A 22,214-nucleotide genomic window follows, 5' to 3' on the forward strand; every position below is an offset into this window, starting at 1 on the left:
ATGTGGTACTCGATCCTGGGTCTCCAGGACCACACCCTGGGCTGAAGGCAGCGCTAAACCGCTGAGCCACCCGGGCTGCCCCAAGGCAGAGACAACAGCATTTACAAAGCCCTATATAAAGGGAAAAGGTGCCAAATACAAGAAAATGAAAGCATGTGCTATGGCTGAGGCATAGGAAGAAAAAGCATAAAGAAAGACAAGTCTGAGAAGGGCCAGAACATGCAAGGTCCTTAAGTTGAAGACAACTATACATAAAATATAAGTAAAAGAAAGCCATTAAAAGAATTTAAAGAGCTGGAGAGGGTGGATTCAGTTAAACTGCATTAGCAAAGACAGGAAGATAAGTGGCAGACAAAAAGAAGTAGATACATTCAAAAGATATTTGAAAGTCAAAACTCAGAATTTGGCACACTTGGATATTAAGTGGGCAGGGTGGCAGGGGCAGTATGTGTCAAGAACTAATTTTAATTTCCTGGCCTTATATAGTACACGTAGAATGTACCTATGTATGTAGAATGTATTTAATTTCCTAATAGGTCACTTTACAGAAAAAACTTCAAAGACAGTATTAAAATATAAAGTTAATCCTGTTAACAATAAAACAACTTTTTGAATGAACATTTCATGTTTCCCTACCCCTCCATCAGAGGCTCGTGACTCTCAGAACAATCAGTTTTAAAAAAAAAAACCGATGGATGAAAACTGAATGCACATAAAAACACCAATTTGAGTTCATTAGTACCTTTTCATTAGCAACAAAGATGTTACGTTCCTAAGATGAAAGAACAAGACTAGGTAGAAACACCAAAACAAGCTACAAGCTTAGATATTTAACCCTTGTTACTCCTCAATAATGATCATGAAAATCTATCAGGCTTAACCTAAAACTACTTTTTCAAGCTAATAAGTTTATACGCATATGTAAATTTCTTTCTCTCTCTCATGAATTCAGTACATTTATGGGGCAGAACTAAAATCAAGAAGCCCAAATGATTTTTTTTTTACAAAGAAATACAGTAAATAAGTTAACAAACCAAAAAAATTATTTCTTACATGAAAAGATACAAAAAGGTTGGTTCCTCATATTTGATTTACCCATTTCCTTAAAGCAAATACACTCCAAATTGCGTCATACAGTTTTTCCAATTAAAGCTTTTAATCCAATTTTTCAAAGAGCTAAAAATAAGGTATAAACACAGATATTTTCACCTTAATATGTTCAAAATCTATTTCCCTAAATCAACTTTATAAATAGTGAAGATTAGAACTTATTCTCTTACTTACTAACAGAATAAACCTGAAGTTCCTAATTTACTGAGGCAGTGAAGCTTAAATGTCCCTTTATTTTCTTTAAAATACACATTGCACATCTGAGATTACGGTTTTAAAAAAAAATACAAAAAAAAACTTCGCTCTCAAATTAGCAAATGTCTAATTTTTAAAAAAAAATAAAAACTAAAAGACATAGGCAATGACCATGAATGTATGAAGTACAGGAAGTATTTTTCACAAAATTTCAGCCATAAGGGAAAAACAGTCCCTATCTAATGCCAACATCTCTGAAAAGTCTATTTGGTGTTAATCTGTCCACTCCAAGCAGAGTTATAAACAAAGCCATGTTAAGTTAGGATTCCCATCTCTACATATATACAATTGGTGTTTTTGATGTACACACACACACACACACACACACAACAAGAAAAAAAAAGGGAATAAGCCAAAAAAGTAAACAGTAGGTAAATGTTTACACAGTTGGGAAATTTCTCAAATTATACTGCTTTTTATTTAAAAACCAATCTTTTAAAGATTCTTAGTTACAAAACAAAAATTTCTGTTAATACTCACAGGTTGTTCCACATACAGACTTTTCCTTTCCTTCCAGCAAGTCCCACAGGTGAATGGAAGCATGTTCATACTGCTCATTCAACCTTGTAATAATAATGAAAAGCTAATTAGTTACCTTTTAGTTGTCAAATCAACATTTAGAAGTTTCTACTATCAAATACCACTATACCTCAAGCTCATGTCCCGTTCAGGGTCTGCTAATTTGTAGAATTCATCCAACAACGACAATTCTTCTTCAGACAATATTGGCACTCCATTCAAACCTTGCTTCAGGTCAGTTCTCACCTCATCATCTCCCAATTTGTCCAAAACATACTGGAGCTCAAGTACAGTTTTTAAACGTTTTTGTTCCGCTTCCTCTCTCATAAGCTGCTCCCGACGTGCAGTCTTCTTTATTGTTTTCTGAATCTGCATAAAAACAAAAGACACTGAAATGAATTTCACAAAACTCCTAATTTAGTTCAACCAACTTTATATCCAACGTATATACAACATATTTCACTCAGAGTTCTGTGATGCTGATATACAGAATGATGATTCCCAACTTACAAATAAGAGTTTAATACATCATCTGTTTTTTTCCTATGGAAAAAAAAAATGGTACCAATTTTTCATTTTAAATAACCGACTTCGACTCACAAAGAGACGCTAAAACCCATCACTGCCTTCCTCGCCCCCAACAATCTGCTGCTAGTACTCTATCATCCCAACTTTGAAAACAGCGACTAGGGAATGCATGGCTGGCTCAATTAGTAGAGCACGCAACTCTTGACATCAGTGTCATGAGTTCAAGCCCCATGTTGAATGTGGAACGTACTTAAAAACAATAATTAATTGGGACGCCTGTGTGGCTCAGCAGTTGAGCGCCTGCCTTCAGCCCAGGGTGTGATCCTGGAGTCCCGGGATCGAGCCCCACATCAAGCTCCCTGCATGGAACCTGCTTCTCTTTCTTCCAATGTCTCTGCCTCTCTCTGTGTGTCTCTCTCATGAATAAATAAAATCTTTAAAAAATATTAACAATAAATTTAAAAAAATAGAAATGGACTTGTAGTAAAAGATAGATATAGGTTAAATACACATATATTTTTCCCCACTAAGTACACACACATTTTTTTCCCCACCATTCTCTTCCTACTAGTAGTCTTTTGCTTTCCTGGGAAGGTAAAGGGAGAGCATCAACCAAACCCAAGTATGTCTCTCTTTTCTCATGTAGCTCAGCTTGGGGTCAAAGAAAAGTCAGACTTTTCAAGAGCCATGAAAGTGTTTTCCCTCAGACCTTCTCCCCTTTTTCAAGCCTCACTAGGACGAGAAAACCAAATAAAGACATATGAAATGTACAATAAAGGCAGAAATGGGGAAGAAACCTAGGAGAACAATGAAGTCTGCAATAAGAAAGAAGAGTAAGTCTGCTGTGATGGCAGCAAAGAGGGTAGCAGATTAAATGATATTTAGCAGTAAGTGGCAAGTGAATACCACATATGAAGAGAGACGAAATCTAAGCTAGGGCAGTACAGAAAGCTTTCAAGGAGAACATGACATCTACCCCTAAGATAGACGAGCTTTCAATCTTATTGCGGAACAGGGCCTGTCAGGGCTGTGCAATTTTATGGTAGAGAGGCAGCCAGTAGCCAGAGGCAGGAAATACAGGAAGAGAGACAGGAAATGTGAAATAAGTCAAGAAAGCAAAAGAAATAAGATAAAGAATGCCACTTTGGATAAAATGAGCAGCTTAAGAAAGAAAATGGAAACTCAAAAAGGTAGGCTGGAGCTAGGTTAAAGAACTCTTGAATTAAAACAAAAAAGGTGTTTAACAATTGTAGGAAAGTGCAATAAAGGATCAGAGTTCAATAAAAAAGACTGCCAATGAAGTTAAACAATCAGTGAAAAGCTCCTGAAAATACCAGCGTTAAAACCGAAGCAAAGGAGAATACAAGTATTTTCACTTATGCAGTGTTAGCAGCTTGAGGAATAGACTGATTCTATTATTAAACTGTACAGCAATCCTACTTCTATGATCCATTTTTTTTTTAAATCATAAAAAGAAATTGGTCAGGATTCATCAAGCCTGAGGTTCTGACCTAGGTGAAGAACAATTCCTTACTTGGATGTAAATTAAGTTTCCTTTATTCCATTTTGAGGGATATTACCAAGACTTTCTTTCCACCTTTAATCAAATTTAATAAGTAACAGTATTAAGTGCATAATATATATTAGCCATGTACCAAATACTATTCCAAGCATGACCGTATAATGAGGTAGGGACCATTATTACCATTTAACAGATTAGAAAACTGAGGCAGTGTGACACAGCCCCTCTCCCCACTTCTCTTCCTATACTACTAATTCTGTTTCTCTGGAAAATCCTGAATGATCTAGGGATAGACAAGTTCAATAACTCAAAGTCCTACAATTATTAAGTAAAAGTGGCAGAATCAGGATTCAACAGTGTGGTTCCAGAATCAGAACTTTATATCTCTGTACTGCAATGTCTCTCATCACATAATAAATTTTGTTTTGTTGATTCATTTTACCAAATCAGAGCAACCTTGTATTGCAATGCTATTAATCTTTCTCCAAATAAGCTAATTAGAAGGATATGAATTTTCTGGTCTCAACTTTCAACAAATCATTTGATTTTGCTTGTATTTAATTTCCATCCTGTTCCCAAAGACTTCTATCACATCAAAACATGTATAGGGGGGATCCCTGGGTGGCTCAGCGGTTTAGCGCCTGCCTTTGGCCCAGGGTGTGATCCTGGAGTCCCAGGATCGAGTCCCGCGTCAGTCTCCCGGCATGGAGCCTGCTTCTCCCTCCTCCTGTGTCTCTGCCTCTCTCTCTCTCTCTGTCTACCATAAATAAATAAATAAATCTTAAAAAAAAAATATATATATATATATATACATAGGAAAACACACCACTTTGTCAGATCACAAGTTGCTACAAGAGCAATGCAGGGATCCCTGGGTGGCGCAGCAGTTTGGCGCCCGCCTTTGGCCCAGGGCACAATCCTGGAGACCCGGGATCGAATCCCACGTCGGGCTCCCTGCATGGAGCCTGCTTCTCCCTCTGCCTGTGTTGTGTCTCTGCCTCTCTCTCTCTCTCTCTGTGACTATCATGAATAAATAAAATCTTAAAAAAAAAAAAAAAAAAGGAGCAATGTATCCCAGTCTCCACATAACTTAAGATCCCTAATGGAAGCTGTAATTACCAATTATAAAAACAAAACTCTATTTTCTGAAAGTTCATATAGAAACTTTGGTAGGATGGTCACTAGGCATAAAGGAATATGTGGAAAATAAATGTTTACATACAAGGAATATATGGAAAATAAGTTTATGTGTCTGCGTATGTATATACTTAAAAGCTAATTTTTTTTTTAACAATGAGATATTTAGGGTAACTACTACATATGTTTGTCATATCTGAAACCTCAGTCCTCAGGCATCTATCAGGTGTTACATTAAACTTTACAGAATTGGAAAGCATCTTAGGTATACCTGGATCCAATTCTCTCCACTTGCAGAGAACTTATCAATAGTAATGCAAGGACAAAACCCCAAAGCAACAAAATTTCTGCTTTCCTTATTTTTAATATTTCATAAACATATTTATGGTCTTTTACTTACATCTTGACTTAATGCCATGAAACTCCTCTGTAATTCTTTTGCAAACTCCAAGTTATTTGTGACTTCCTGGTACTTAGATACGGCATCCTAAAATAGCAGAGACAAAACCCAACTTTACTAAAAACACAAAGAACTACAAATTAATTTTCTTATTAAAAACAGTGAGCATATATAGTCTTTAATAAAATATAGCATCTTTACCAGCTGATCTTGATTAAGCCTTTCCCCTTTGTTCATTCGTTCCTGGTAATCATCAAGCTTGCCCTATATTAAGAGAAAAAAAATAATAATTATGCCCCACATTAAAGTATATGCCAGCCTAACCATGCTGAAATAACAAACCTATAAAATCCTCTAAAGTTCATCTCAAATCTTGACATAAAGATACTTTTTAGTTAACTTCAATTTAAGTTAATGCATAAAATAAGTTAGCTTAATAGTGAGCTAAAAAAATGAATGTAGGTATTCTAGCCCCTGTATAATGACACCAAATTTTGTACAAGCCAATGACATGACATAACATTGCTTATTCTTTAGGTTTTTCAAAAAAGATATGCATCAGATGGCCTGCACAAATGATTCCTACCCACACAAATGAGGGCCACAATTTGGTTACAATCCTGATACAGGAGCATATCAGACATTTTATAGTGCTGAATTCTCTTGTCCCTCTCCTGCCCCTTGCCAAAGAATTCATGAGACTGATATAAAAAGTGTATTTCGCCCGAATAAAACCCAAGTGCATATTATCTTTGATGTGCTTCATCCATCATGCTTTTAAATAACATGATACTTCGAGTTATCACTTCACCTATGGACAGTGTGCTAGTCAACAGCTTTGTTTTATTTTCTCACCCATGGAATTAAATGTGTGACAGTGGGAACAGAAAACTCACCTCTGGTTTAAGTCATCATTATTTTCACTAAAATGAAAACTTTGACAGTTTCCCAGGCTACTACTATTCGATAAGACCCCAAAGAAAAGATACCCAAGTAATGCAATAGTCAAGAATTGAGTTATTGTTTAAAAGGTCAAAAGAAAGGGAGTAAATAGAAACCTAAATTAAGGGGGAGAAAATTTATTTTAACAGTGGGGACAGAGGGAGGGGCAGAAGGAGAGAGAAAGAGAATCTAAGTAGACTCCATGCCCAATGTGGAGCCTGACATGGGGCTCAACACTGAGTTCATCACTTGAGCTGAAATCAAGAGTTGAAAGCTTAACCAACTGAGTCACCCAGGCACCCCCAAGGGGGAAAAATTTAATTAATATAATCACAATAAATTATGAACATACACTTGTTCCTTACCCATCGCAAAAATAAAATTAACATGAAACAAAATATAAAATAATTCTGAGAGCAGCCCTGGTGGCACAGCAGTTTAGCACCGCCTGCCACCCAGGGTGTGATCCTGGAGACCCAGGATCGAATCCCACATCCGGCTCCCTGCATGGGGCCCGCTTCTCCCTCTGCCTGTTGTCTCTGCCTCTCTCTGTGTGTGTGTGTCTCTATGAATAAATAAATCTAAAAAGAAATAAAATAATTCTGATAAAATGCATTCAGGGTCAAAATAAGTTTAAAAATAATACTAATTCATTTTAGGTCAAATGTTCCATTTCCTTTGTACTAGAAATAGTCAACTTACATAACCATTCCACCCTAAATTAAAAAGCCTAACGGGATACCTGGGTGGTTCCGTGGGTTAAGCATCTGCCATTGGCTCAGGTCATGATCCCAGGGTCCTGGGATTGCACCCCATGTTGGGCACCCCACTCAGTGGGGAAGTCTGCTTCTCGTCCTCCCCCTCAGCTCATTCTCTCTCTCTCTCTCAAATAAATAATCTTAAAAAAAAAAAAAAGCCTAACAATTCCTAGTTATCTTGGAGGTAAATAAAACCAAGATAAACATTAAAAAAACGTTAAAGGCTGGGCGGCTCAGTGGGTTAAGGGCCCGCCTTTAGCTCAGGTCATGATCCCAGGGTCCTGGGATGGAGCCCCACATCAGGTTTCCTGCTTGCTAGGAAGCCTGCTTCTCCCTCTCCTGCTCCCCCGGTTGTTGCCTGCATGCGTGCGCTGCCAAATAAATAAATCTTAAAAAAATAATTAAAGGCTGATGAAAGTATCCAATTGTATTATTAGGTGGATTATTTCACAAGATAACCTCCAGCTGAAAGTATAAAATTTAGGTTTACCAGTTGAAAAATGAAGGCAGGCCTAATTCCAGGTAAAAAAAGATATGATCAACTGCCTTTGAACACTCTTTAGAGGATGAATAAAGACAGTTCATTCTTTTTTAAAAGGGTAGGCTACTTTTCTTTTAAGAAATAAAAAACCAAAAAAAAAAAAAAAAAAAAAGAAATAAAAAACCAAACAAGATTTGCTTTTAATGATGACAACTTAGGGGAAAATAATACCTAATTATAGTCAGGATTCCTCTATTTAGAAATATAGAGCTAATAGAAAAGAGGAGATTAAAAAAAAAAAAAGAAAGAAAAGAGGAGATTGGAAAGAGGGCCTGAAATGTAGTGCTAGTACAGCAAAAATTCTGAATTCACTACCAGGCAAAAGAAAAACAGCTATTAGCTTATAGCTAGCATTTATTATCTTCCCTTTTTATACATTTTTCAAAGAAGCTGTTGCTAAATCTAAAGTAATAGAGTTGAGCACACTATGTATCCCTCCTAGGATAGAGTTTTATTTATCTAGCTTAGCTTTATCATTTAACGACTTAAGAACTTAAAACATACATGCCAATCAAAATGAATGTCAAATCAAATTCCTAAAAAATGTATATATATAAATATATATATAAAAGCGTTGTTTTTTTTTTAATGTCAAGGATGGTACCTGAGTGGCAGAACTATAGGTGGAACTTTTTTCCTTTCGCTTTGTTTTATACACTTAGATACTCTGCAGTGAACACACACCGTTTGTATAAAAGACTAAAACTTCATGCCATAAAAAAGATATTAAGAATGACAGATTTTAAGATTCTGCCAAGATGTTAACATGCAATAATCCTTGAATATGAATCTATACTATCTCATATCACAACAAGCTATCCTCAAGCAGAAAAGCTCCAATTTTCTACAAAATAACAAATTTAGGGCAGCCCGGGTGGCTCGGTGGTTTAGCGCCTGCCTTCAGCCCAGGGCGTGATCCTGGGATCCAGGGATCGAATCCCACGTCGGGCTCCCTGCATGGAGCATGCTTCTCCCTCTGACTGTATCTCTTTCTCTTTCTCTGTCTCTAATAAATAATTTTTTTAAAAAATCTTAAAAAAAAAAAACAACAAATTTAGTATTTATCCAACCCAAAACTCTAAGGCAGATGACATCTTCCGAAGATGGGTACATCTGCAGTTCCACATACTCTTCTACCATGTGACCTTGGCATTGCCCCCACTTAGAATTAGTCCAATTCCTCAGCCACTATATTAAGTGGGCTTCAACCACCAGAGTACAGCAGAAGTGATCCTGTGTGACTTCCAAGGCTGTGTCATACAAGCAGTGTTTCTCTGTCCTGTTGCTGGTCACTAAAACACTCATGTTTGGAGCCCCAAGCCATCCCGTAAAGAGTCCAATAACCCTGAAGTGGCCATGCCATGAGGCAGCCAAGCCCCGAAGAGGCCTTACGCAAGAACTCTGATCAGCAATCCTAGTGCTAGAGTCATGCTAACCCAGGCAACAGACATGAGGGTGAACAAGCCTTAGTCTCCCCAGCTGAGGCGCCAGGAATCAGAGCAAAGACACGAATGCCACCGTGTGCACCGTCTGAATCCCCAACAGGCATAATCTGTGTGCATAAGAAAATGGAGTAAGTTTTGGAGTAACCTATTACACAGGAGCAACTGGAACAAGGTTAAAAGGGAAATCAAAAGACAGGGAAAGCAGCTGCTATGTGCAACTGAGTTTCACAGTACAGATCTTCACTGAACAGTCACCAAAACTATGTAGAAACTTTGCAGCCAAAACAAAGATCTATTTCATTAAAACTCATATATCTAATTTGACTTTTATGTTGCTAGAAGGGGTTCCAAATTTTTCAATCCATGATTTAAGAGCCATAATTTTTAAAGGGAGGACTGACACTGACACCATAAGAAATGAATTTACTTTGACAGAAGAAACATGTTTAAAAAGTCATGATAACTGAAAAATCTCAAAGACCTTTAGAAGGGGATTTTCAAAAGCTGACCCACACTTCCTTATACCTGGTGAGTTGAATTAATGCAGCTGTAGTGATGCAATCAAAAAATGTCATTAATTCCATGATGGGAACTACAGCTCTTTTGTAAAACATTTTTCTAACCATAGTAAAACAAAAGTCTCATTACAGTCTTACATTTCTTCCTCGATAGCCATTAGTGTTTGCTATTCTGTTAAAAATATCCTATCCCCTTGTTCTGGCCTAATCTTCAAAAAAGCAGGATGCTAAGTCTGGTCAAAGTTCCTAATAAACAGCCCTCATTTAAGGAAACTCAAACTTACTAATAAGATTGCAGTGACAATTAAAAAACTGTTCTACATTAAAAGGCTAGTTTTGGTTTGTTTGTTTTATCAGTATAATACAGGATCTCCTGGCTGCTTAGGTTTATAGGGACTTATCACCACAGAATTTGAACTAAGAGAACCTCTGTTCACTATTACATACGATGACCTCTCTACATTGTAGGGACCTTGTGTTGATCTATAAATCAGTCATTTTTAAAGTGCGATCCCCAAACCAGCAACCTATCAGCATCCACTAGGAACCTGTTAGAAATGTAAATTCTCATGGTGCCTGGCTGGCTCAGTCCATGGAGCATGCAACTCTTGATCTTGAGGTTGTGAGTTTGAGCTCATGGTGGTATATAGGTCACTTAAAAAAAAAAAACAAATGAGAAGAAAGAAAGAAAAGAAGAAAGGAAGGAAGGAAGGAAGGAAGGAAGGAAGGAAGGAAGGAAGGAAGGAAGGAAGGAAGGAAGGAAGGAAAGAAAGAAAGAAGAAAGAAAGAAAGGAAGGAAGGAAGGTGAGGTCTCCAGCACCATCCCAGGTGCCTCTGTGTTTTATCAAGCCCTCTGGGTAATTCTAATTGTGTGCTTAAGTTTGAGGAAACACTCACCTAGATCAAATACATTGTAATTCCCTTGTAATATTATATTACAGAAATAAATTATTCTGAATCAAACATCTGAAACAAACTGTGACCATAAAAATTACATGGCAGCCTCAATCTGGTTCAAGTTTAGCTTTAAACAAACTCAAAAACCTTGTTGAGTGGTGGTTTCCTAAATAAACCTAGTTATTTACATAAGAAAAGATCCATTTATGATCTGAACACTGAGGGGTTACTATCTCCCATTCACAGTAGTACTTTCATTAAATTACGCACTGTCCAGAAGTGTAGAGCACTTTATAATTAAACTGTACTGGTGAGTGCCAAATTTTGCACGAGCAACAGAAAGCCTCTTAGGACAATCAACTGGTCCAATTTTTTGCCTTTCAAAATGAGAGTGGCTTGCAGTCCCAGCTTATTCCTAAGTAGCTTTCAGAGATTTAAAACAACAACAACAAAAAAGGATGTGGTATCTGCAGGAGTCCCAAGAGTCTCAAAGACAAATGACACTATCTTGACTGGCTTCATTCCTACTGTCACATCCCATTCAAATGGCTTAAATTAAGTCCAAGTAGAAAAAGTGTTCATTTGAGGTTAAAATAGTAGTATGAACTAAACAATTATGTAAACAAGAACTTGCTTTTCACAATGACTGATCCAACATGAACTCCAACGAACACAAGGGGGCAAGGACAGGAGTAAAAGAGCTCTGAACAAACACAGCTTTTTTCTTCCCTAAGCTAGACCATGACTACCTAACTAACACCTACTATTAACAAATTGGTCAATTACTCATAGCATCCACATAAAATGCATATTAAGTATTTTTTTCTGGAAAATGGAGCTGTTTTCCTAGCATAAATAGGTATCTTCATTAAAAAGCCCATCAACAATACTGATAACAAAAACCTGTCCTCTGAGATTCTTTCTACCTTGAAACACCTATCTTGAAATTCAATTTAGGGTTCCTTTCAAACTACTGAGCATCCTGAGAGTATTAAATATTCATCTGCAGCACCCCCATATGAGCAAGATAAAAATCACCCCCATTTCCCAGATTATCCAGTCTCTAAAAGGGAACCACAGGATAGAGATGTGACTATACCCAGTAAATGTCAAAAGACAGTATGTGGCCCTAAGAAACAATTACCCCAACAAGTGCTGCCCAGTCCCACCCTAGCTCCTCTTTGTTGCTTTTAATAGTTGACAGTATTCACTATGTGGCATTCAAATTTAAAATATCAAGTAACTAACCCAATCAGCAAGGGCTACTATCAATCAGATTTCACCTAAAAACTGAAAGACAAGGCAGTTAATAACTCGCCTGAGGTCATCAATTCCAGAAAAATCATCTGTGCCTCAGTATGTTCTTCCTTTATGTCATTCTGGATTCTAGCCCTTGTTACATTTCATTTTTGCCCTGCTGCTGTTTTCCTTTTTTCTCCAGAGTATTATTATGTTACTAAATTGTGGTACAACTAGATCTTCCGTTCTAGTGGAGATGGAGATGGACGCCCAAAGATTTCATCACCACAAAAGTTGGTTTACTGAAATCGTTTTTTAAAAATTTGGTACAGTGCTATGAGGGTGCCAGAAAATGAATATCCAAAATAGCTACCCTCCTGAGCTTTCTTTCCTTCCTGCTAAACCCAAAAATTCCATAAATGAATAAAGAAAACATTTTTTAAATTACACAATTAAAAAGAAATAGCAAAAGAGAGACTCTAAAAAAACAAAAGTCTCTAACTAGACAATTATAAATAGTTACAACAAGAAAGATTAGGAGGGGACAACATCTGAAAAAACTAGTTTGGCTATCCAGGAAACTATGTAACTTCTGTTCTCAATTAAAGAGATCTCCAAACTGAGACCAAAAAAAAGTTAAAAACGAAGCCTAAAATAACAAAAGTAACGAGAGCACCTATCTCTAAGTTATTTTGTGTCCCTCCAAGCTAAAGTTACTTCTATAGTACTGAAAATCTATAGAAAGACAAATGCAAAAACAAAAGATCAGGATTTCTTTTCTTCTCAACTTCCCATAATATTCAGTGGCCTTTCCAGATACTATTTCAAGTCCCCAATCCCTACATTCCCTGTTCTTCACCTAGAAATATCAGTACTCACTGTGCCCACATAATGGCACATAATGATAGGCAGCTGACTGCCTCCTGTTCACCCTCCACCAATTGACAGTTCCTAGTAAAATTCATAGGAGACAGGAAAGAATAAGTTCCTCAATTGTAAAAAGGAAGGTAGAGAGAAATATATATATAGTACAACAATCTATAGATGATCCAGAACAGCTCTCTTCAAATGCTGGAAGCCTTCTCATGTAGCAGAAGCCTGCTCTGTTCCAGAAAACAAAGTATTAAATACTGTGGGGGGCAGGGGGAAGGGTGGGTTGAGAGGTGACTTCTAACAAAAAGATCTTAAAGAGTTGCCCAGGGATCCCTGGGTGGCGCAGCGGTTTAGCGCCTGCCTTTGGCCCAGGGCGCGATCCTGGAGACTGGGGATCGAATCCCGCATCGGGCTCCCTGCAATGGAGCCTGCTTCTCCCTCTGCCTGTGTGTGTGTGTGGGGGGGGGGGGGGCTATCATTAATAAATAAAATCTTTAAGAAAAAAAAAAAAAAAGAGTTGCCCAAAACTGAAAGAGAGAACCAGGCCCTCTAAGACCAACTCAATGCAGAAACTAAGTGAATACTTGTCAAGAATGCAGGATTTCTTAAACAGTAAGAGAATGTTTTTCCAAGCAAGTTAAGTAACCAGGAGTTTAATTTGATAAGATTTTGTCCCACTGACGAGGAAAAAAAAAAAGGTAGAAGGTGAAGCCTGTAAAAATCTTTATTCCTCGACCATGGCTGTAATTGTGTAGTTAAATCTGAATGAATGGAAGCAGCTGACCCTAATAGGAAAACAAAAAAGTATAATGTTAAAGAGCTCCAGTATCACTTACTTTGAATTCTATTCATAAAAAGTCTAAAGCTTGTCCATTTAGAAAACAAATGATTGTTGATAATCTTAAGGAGTATCTTTTGAATGATCAGTTGCTTAAACCAAACTACCCTTTAGGATGAGTCAATACCACTGAATTTTTTGAACTCTGTTGAGAGTTCAACATAAAAAATTGGGAATTGTAATTCATTTAAAATGGAGACCAAAGGTTCCCGCCCCCCCCCCCCCCAATGATTGAAGTAGATTTCATTTACTTCTATGTTTGGATAACAACATTATGGGGAACACAATGAAATTTCTAATAATTTACAATGATTCAAATACCAAGAATCACCTATGTCCCTCCTTCCTAAGCCTACTTACAAATCATGCTTATAGTACCTAGATTTTAAAGTGTGCTCTAGTTGCCTACTCAACAACGTTACTCACTGAAAAGATCAAAAGAAAAGAAAATTCTTCAGGAAAAATTCTATCAGTAAAAACACTGCAGTAAATAGCTCTGTACAAAAATCATTTTCTCCCTCATGGATTAATCCACCTTAACAGGGTTTTTCCTGATGAAGCTACAAATACTTCTATATAATGATTTAGTCAAACTAACAAGTATTTATTTAGAATCTACGATGTGTAAGGCACAATGTGATATCATTCATAATCTCTGCCCCAGAGATTTCTACCTATTTAGAAAAACACATAAGGTAAGAAAGAACATAAAAGAATATAAAAATGTAAAGCAAGTATAGAGACAATAGATAGTACAGAACGTTAAAGGAAACAGGCTACTTTCGCTGAGCATGGCCAAGAAGCACACCTTCCCTTTTCCTCAGGAAATATGAATTCTGAACTCTGCCCAATAGTCTTTCATGTATGTTTTTGCGCTCATACTCCAACAAAAGCACCGGAGTAACTAGTGGGAGAGATAAAGAAATGAGCAGAAGCAGAGCAATTTACAATTCCAACTTTGGCTGAATGTCTCTCCTGCTACTCTCTCATTCTTCTCTATTGCTTACATACAATTCGTTGCCCCCCCAAAAAGGGACCAATTACTAAAAAATACCCAGAAGTTTGGAATACAAGAATTAAGATGGAACGGTTGACACACCTCCTCTACTTCCTCCCACTGGTAATGCTTTTCCCAAATTACCTGGTCTACAACATACCAAGACTGAGTCAAGAAGAGTAAATGTGGGTTTCGGACTTACCTATGCATAGACACTTCAGAATTTAACTTTAAAAGTTCATTTTATTACAATACAGATGTCCCAACGATACTATGGGACTTTACCTACACTGTTATTCTCAGGATCTCACTACCTGAACAGCCTACAAACACAAATTTAACAAGATACTAGTAAGAGTCTAACAATGAAGAAATAAAAAGCTTTTTCTTTTTGCTTTCAGTGTTTTAAAACAGAGGAACTCCAATTAAAAGACTTAAAGTAAAAGGCCTCACTTGGTTTTGTATCAGCTTAAACATGAAAAATCACTTATATGTTGCAGAGCATTAAAATTCTAATTACCCCCATAATATAAGAGATCTTGGAATTCACTCACTGACCCAAATTGGGTCATTTTTACCTGAGCATCTCAATTTACTCTTCTGTAAAATGAATTTGACCAAATGCTAAGAGGACTGTAAGATCTTAAAATATCTTAGATTCTACTAACAATATAGTAACAAAATTAACACCCTGTTGTTGTAATTTTAACATATGAAAGTATTTAATTTTTTTTAAACAGTACTAATCTTCCTCTAGTTCTAAATATAAACTGTGACATTAATTACATAAAACTCTGACAAACTGTATGTTTAACCTCTAAGTCACACAAAATGTATTCGGAGAGAAGCATTTGCCACGTGGGAATTATCTACAGTAAAATAACAGTGGTCAGATTAAACCAATTCATCCTCATTACAATACTCGGAATTCTACTCTCATGCCAAAAAGATACCCATGTTAGCACACGAGGAAATTCTTATCTTTTCCTTCTTAAATTCAAATTTTAAATACTTCTCTCTCTCTCTCTCACACACACACACACACACACACACACACACACAAACACACAACACACCCAGGCAGGCAGAGAGAAACAAATGAAGCATTATAAATTCTTTTTTTTTTTCCTGTGACAAGGTGAATGCAAAACAAAGTAATCTTGCCCTCTGCATTGCAGAGAAATAGTTCATGCAACCAATGGGAGAAGCGAATACATCAGAGATTTTTAACTGTCAAGAACTTCGAATGTTAGCCCCAAGAAAAGATTTTATTTACAAAATAGTTAAGAATATTTTTATTTCAACATACTTATTAACAAAGAAATTCTATAGAACAGCTGCATTGAGAATTCTAAGTAGAGGCACACTGCAGTGCTCTGAAAGGAAATGTTATCTTCTCTAACAATGACAGCATCCTTTTTTCAGTATATTAACTGAAAAGATACAAAGAGCAAATAGACTCTAGGGAACAGTATGAAAAACAGGACATTTTGGCTATCACTTCTGGTCACATATTGGTTACAAAGCTCTCAGGCTGTTTTGCAAGAGAACACTGGTTAATCTTTCACCTACCAAAATAACTAGTGTCTTTATTCTACATCAAAACTGATTACATCTTACCATATAAATGAGCTCCCTCTTCAGTTAAAATGAAGGCTTGGTTTCAAAATCCTGTCTTGTATAGCCTAGAGCCTAGTTCTATACCAACAAACTGATGAAGAAAACTAGGCAATCACTCAAATAATTATTACTTATAAAAGTTAAAAGATCTGGAAATGGAGTTTTGCACTTCATTCTTTTGATTATAGCTTCATTTCTCCTCTTTGCTAAACACACACCAAGTCTTCATAAGCCCAAATTTCAAAAACTACCAGACCATTTAGTTGCATTACATAATAGGATCATATTTCATTAATGTTAAGCATGCATTCTCACTGAACAGATGCTTAGCTTTCCCCTCAGGGCTCAACTTATTAGAAAATTAACAAATAACTTTGTGTTTTAAATGCAATGCAACAAAATTATTGCAATTCTCCAAGTCTTAAAGTAACACTACATATCTAGAAGTAATTCTGGTCAGGATACTTGATTTTAGAATCCATTAAAAAAGAGATTTTGTCCAGTAGGCTCATGAATAGGGCAAGCCTGAAATACAGCTCAAATAGAAGTTGCTACGTGGACTGAAATAAAAAGATATCCAGTTAAAAATACCACCTTACTTTATACTGCATAAAGATTTCTACAAAGGTTCAAAATTGATTTGTAAAAAGTAAATCCTATTTTAGGTGTATCAGAAACGCTATTACAAAATCACAGTTAAAACCTTTCACACAGTAAATCATCTAGATAGAGAAAAAATGCAATTTAAACTAGAAACCAGATATGCTTAGAGAAAAATCCAAATGCCTTAAGTTTCTCAGAAAGTTAAAATTCAATTTCAATAGTAATTGAGTCACAACATCAGTAATGTAAACTTAGCTATTTAACAAGTAGGTAGCTCATCCTTTGAGTTACCAAAAAACCTCACTTAACTGTAATTTGACCTTCCACTAGCACCCAAAACACTGAGAAGATAGGGGGGGGGAAAAAGATATGAAGTACTTTTGTTACTTTGTGTAGTTTTTTTTCTCCACCAATACAAGGGAACTTTTTAGTACTTACTAGCCTAGTCTATAATCTCTGTAGTAACAGTTACATTACTTTCTTCTCTATAAGGGGGGTGGGGGGTGGTTAAAACAGGGGCTGGTGTTAGGCAACATATATAAATCCACACACATGAGTGACCTGTCACTGTCAAGTCCTCATAGGGCCTTATAAGCTAAACTCTCATACACATTTGGAGCACTAGACTCGGTCACTTTGTAACTAACCTGGCTGCTAATCAGTGCCTGACTTTACACTAAGGACTCAGAAAAATTATTTTTCAGTCGGTAAAATATAAATATCTACATTTAAAAGTCTTTACTTACAATATTACATCGTTACTATTTATCTTTTGATTCCTATCCTAAAAGAAGGCACGCATTCCTAAGAATTCTGAAAATTAAACTACTCAGGCATCAACCACCTTGACAGGATTGCTTATTGTAGTAAGAGGATTTAAAAAGACACCTAAGTCTCAAAATCAGAGTAGCAATACTAAATTACATGGCTGACTCAGAAGATACTGGCCTTGGACATGCATGTTCCATATTTAAATATAGCTACTTTACAAGTAAAATACTTTTGTTGCCACTGATAAATTTAGTATTTGTCATTTGTAATAAACCACACTTATTTATCAAAATAAAGTATTACCAAAAGGTAGACATCTACAAGTAGTGCATGTCTGGATTTCAAATAAAACCTAAAAAATTCAAGTAAAATTCCCAAATAGAGAAAATGAGGCCGATTCGCATCGAATCCAAAAATGTTTGTTTTAAAACTCCCCCCAAACCATAAAATCATTGGACAAGCACTAAGATAATTAAGGCCTACACCATTTTCTTCAAGTTCTTTGCTGCGGCCCAAATTTCATCCAGCTTCAACATCTGAAGTAATACGATTAGGTGGATGGCTAAATAAACGTTTTTAAAGTACTTGGTCAAAATTCAGGATGTTATGATAAATTCGTTTCACTAGAAGAGGACAAGCACAAGTCATGCAAAGTTATAATTTCTAAGATAAAAGGCAAAAAAGTTTGCATAGTAGCTACAGACGTAATCACCCCGTGTTTTGTGCAATCGATTTGCTTCTCCCTTTGCACCTCCAGCCTTACAGGAGGCCGAATGGTTGACTCACTCCGCGGAGCCCCTCTCCCTACGTGCGCGCGCGCACACGCACACACGCGCACACACACACACACGCGCGCACACACACACGCGCACACACACACACACACACACACGCACACACGCGCGCGCGCACACACGTGTCCCTCTGAACAGTAGGTGCACTGTCCTGCGCGGAGAGCGCGAAACAAAAGGCCTGCTTGAAGATGAACTCACGGGGCGACCTAGCACGGCTAACCACTGGGTCCAAAAGCTCGTGGGTGTGGCTGTCGTGCTTCCCGGAGGGGGGCGCGGAGGGCCGGCCGGGGCGGCCGCCCGGTGCCTGCCCTCCCCCCCGCTTTCGCTTTGTGCTCACAATGCAGCTCCTGCACAGCGCTCCCTCCGCTCGCGGCCGCCGCCATGTTAGACGCGCTCTCCATGTGCCCGCGGGCCCCGCCACCCCCTCGGCCCCGGCCGGCCCCACGCCCCCCGGCGGGCCCCCCTCCGGGCGGCCCCCCTCCCCCCTCCCCCCGCCCTGTGCGGTCCCGGAGGGGCAGGGAGCCGCTGCGGAGAATCTCGGGATGGAGTTGAGCGTGAGGCTGGGGGGGGGGGGGGCACCTAGACAATCGGAACAAAGAAGGAAACGTGGGGGCGCGCGTCGGACGGGGGCGCCGGGGGTGCGCGGCACGTCGAGGCCCCACTCAACGCCGGGCCTGGTGCAGAAGCAGTCCCCGGCGAGGCTCCGGGGGGCAGGCCGCCGGCAGGCCCGGGGCAGCCCCGGGCCCCTCCCCGCACCCCCGCACCCTCCCCGCGGGCCCTCGGGGCGGAGAGCCGGCATCACCGCGGGTCCGGCGGCAGGACGCGCCCGGCCTCACACGTCCCAGCCCCGAGGCCGGAGGCGACGACGAGCGGCCGGCCCAGGTGACAGGCACCTCCCGCAGCAGCCCGCGGGCGGGGCGGGGCGGGGCGCGGCGTGGGTGCGGTGCGGTGCGGGTGCGGGTGCGGGGGCTGCGCCGGGGCCGCGGAGCATCCAGCCCCCCCGCCCCCGCCAGCTCCTGGCACCTTTTTCTTCTCCAGGTTCCGGAGTTTCTTGTCGATCACCCCGAGGATCTGCTTCATGGCCTCGGTCTGGACAGCGCCGGTGCCGGTCGCGGGGTGCTGGGAGGCGGGCGCAGCCGCCCCGGCCCCCGCCGCCCCCGCCGCCGCCGCCGCCGCCGCCGCCGCCTCGCTCCCGGAGGAACCCGACGGGGGCGGCGGGCCCGACGACTTGCTGCCGCTTCCGCTGTGGCTGGTGGCCGACGGCATCTTCAGACCGGGAGAGGAGACGAGAAAAAGCGGGAGAGAGGAAGGACGAGAGCGGCGAGTCAGGCGGCGGACGGGGCGAGACGCGGGACAAAACGCGCAGCGGGCGGGAGGCTGCGCGAGCGGGCGGGGCGGGGCGGGGCGGGGGCGGGGACGGGCCGGCGCGCGCCGCCCGGGCAGGAAGACACCGAGGGCGCGCGCGCGACCCGCCAGCGGGGCGCCCGGCCCGGCCCGGCCCCGCCCCCCGCCCCCCGCCGGCCTACCCGCCCCGGGGCACCGAGGCTCGCGCCGGGGGCGGGGCCGGGCAGCGCCGGCCGCCAACGGCCAGGGCAACGGTCCCCGCCGCCGAGGGGGGCGGGAGGAGGGAGGAGGGAGGAGAAGGGCGCTGGTGACGGCCCGCGGCGGGGGGCGGGGAAAGGGCACTCGGGGCAGCTCGGGGCAGCTCGGGGCAGCGGCCGTGTTCCCCGTCGGCGCCTCGGTCCGGGTGGCGCTCACCGTGCGCGCGCGGAGGCCGCGGGAGGTCCCGAGGGGGCGGCCGAGGGGGCGGGGGTGGCTGCGCGTCCCGGGCAGTGTCGTGCGCTCCGTGGGCGCAGGCCGCTCCGCCCTGTCCCCGCCGCGCCGAGCGCCGCCGCTAGTGAGGCGGAGAGCCGCGAGCGGGCGGGACTTGGGCGGCCGGCCCTCCGGGGCGGAGGGGGCCTTCGCCGCCGCTCGGGCTGCCCGGCGCGAACGCCTGCGGGGAAGGGCGGCCCGGGCCTCGTCCCGCCGCCCCCGCGCCCGCCGCCGGCCCGCGGGGTCAGAGAGGGGGCGCCCGCTCGGCGCGGGGCGCGGGGCCGCGGGGGCTGCGGGGCGGCGCCTCGCGGGCGGCGCGGCTGGGGTCCTTCAGGCGGGGTCGCCGGGCACCCCAGCGGGGACAATAGGTGTCAAGCCGCTGGCCGGGAGCTGGCGCCTGCCCCGTGCGGAGCCCGCGGGGGGGGGGGGGCGCGGGGGCAAAGGTGCCTGCAGGCGAGGGGTGCGCGCGGCGCCTGGTGCACGAGCCCTGCCGCGTGCACGGCCAGCACACGCGCGCACCCCGGAAGGTGTCTCGATAAAAAAAAGACGGTTCCGCCGCTTTCCGCACAAAACATGCACCCGGCAGGTGACCTAGGAGCCCTGCGTGGAACCCGCGGCTCCGGACTCGGGTTAAAAGCCATCCCCTCCGTACCTTAAGACGACCCTTAGCCGACAAGCCCGGGTATTAACAAATTAGGCTCTTGTTTTCTTTTTTGTCTCGGATTTACCTGATACTCTTTAAAAAGAGAGCGTTGCATGAATACAAAAAAAAAAAAAAAAAAAAAAAAGAACCTTCTCCAAGAGGGTAAGACAGACCGACCCGTCCTGTCGTTGAAGCGGGGGCGGGGGGTGGACAGTGAACCCAACACGGGCGAAGCGGGGGAAGAAAATGGATTAAAGACCCCAGTCAACGGGGAACTTCAGCCACCTAATGTCTGACAACAGTAAATGACCAGCGCATAATTCAAATTCTCGGAAAAGGGGTTTTTGAAGAGGGCTCCACGGAAGCCCAGCGTTCCCTGGGGAATCAGGGCCTCCTGGGAGCCGCAGCCCCGAGGCCCCGGCGCTGCACCCTGGGCTCCCCCCCCCCCCCCCCCCCCCCCCCCCGTCCAGGTGTTCTTGCGCACCTGAATACGTGTTGGGAGCTCTCTAGTGCTAGGCATTGTGAACAAAACGAAACTATCTTCGCGGAATTTCATCTTAAGCGTGGAAAAGAAAAGCGAAGGTCCCATAGTGGAACGGCAGAGAGGAAGTCAAGAGCCTCCCGGATAGGTGGTCAGGAAGAGCCCTTAGGGGCGCCTGAGGCAAGATTGAAGGACACGCGTGGAAGGATGCCACGCAGTTAACCTTGAAGGCAGGATTTTCCAGGTAGAGGGGACACCCAGGTGTCGGGGTCTGAGATGGGAGCGCGCTCGCTGGGCTCAAGAACAGCCAGCAGGCCACCGGCTGAAGCAAGGTAGGAGAAGAGGTCAAGGACTTAAAACAGGTGCCGTGTTTTGGAGCCCGCCCCGGCCATCACGAGGACTTTGGCCTTTGCCGAGTGAAATCCATAGTTTTCATGTTAAGCAGGGGAGTGACTGGTCAACCTGGGTTTTAAAAGAAATCCTCCTGCTGCTGTGTAAAGAATTTACCGTTGTGGGTGGATTAGAGGTGAGAGGGCCAGTGGGGCGAGCGCCCAAGGTGGGAGCCCAGTCAGGAGGCTGTTGAAATAATATGGCCCAGAGTCGGTGATGGCCAAGGTCAGGGCGTCACAGTGAAGGTGGCAAGGATGTGTGGCTGGATGCTCTGTATCGTGATAATAGAACCAACAGAATTTGCCAACAAATTGTAAGGTGCGAAAGAAGTCAAAATTGGCCTAAGGTTATTCAAGATTGAAGCACCTGCACTGCTAGGCCCAGAGGCTGGAAAGGAAGACTTAAAATCCTTTAATCCCTTGCATCTCTTAGTATGCTCACCCTGCCTACTACCACTGTCAGAACCTCAGGCCCTACCCTGGGCCTACTGTATCAATCCGCATTTTAACAAGATCCTCAGCTGATTTACATGCACATTGAACTTTGGGGGGGGGGGGAATCACCGCTTTATTCCTTAGAAC

General features: G+C 42.2%; 1 protein-coding gene across 1 annotated transcript in view; it reads right to left on the reverse strand.

The window, feature by feature from the left end:
• Window positions 1-20,204, reverse strand: part of CAPRIN1 (cell cycle associated protein 1) — a 37,692-nt gene extending 17,488 nt beyond the window's left edge. The window contains exons 1-6 of the mRNA XM_055300843.1: window positions 20,066-20,204; window positions 19,331-19,573; window positions 5,673-5,735; window positions 5,472-5,558; window positions 2,015-2,253; window positions 1,846-1,928 (exon numbers count right to left, since the gene is read on the reverse strand). Coding sequence (XP_055156818.1) covers window positions 1,846-1,928; window positions 2,015-2,253; window positions 5,472-5,558; window positions 5,673-5,735; window positions 19,331-19,573 — 715 coding nt within the window. The 5' untranslated portion in view covers window positions 20,066-20,204. The remainder of the gene's footprint in view (window positions 1-1,845; window positions 1,929-2,014; window positions 2,254-5,471; window positions 5,559-5,672; window positions 5,736-19,330; window positions 19,574-20,065) is intronic.
• Window positions 20,205-22,214: the final 2,010 nt, after the last annotated feature.

Source organism: Nyctereutes procyonoides, unplaced genomic scaffold (assembly GCF_905146905.1).
Source record: "Nyctereutes procyonoides isolate TBG_1078 unplaced genomic scaffold, NYPRO_anot_genome, whole genome shotgun sequence".
Lineage (NCBI taxonomy): Eukaryota > Metazoa > Chordata > Mammalia > Carnivora > Canidae > Nyctereutes > Nyctereutes procyonoides.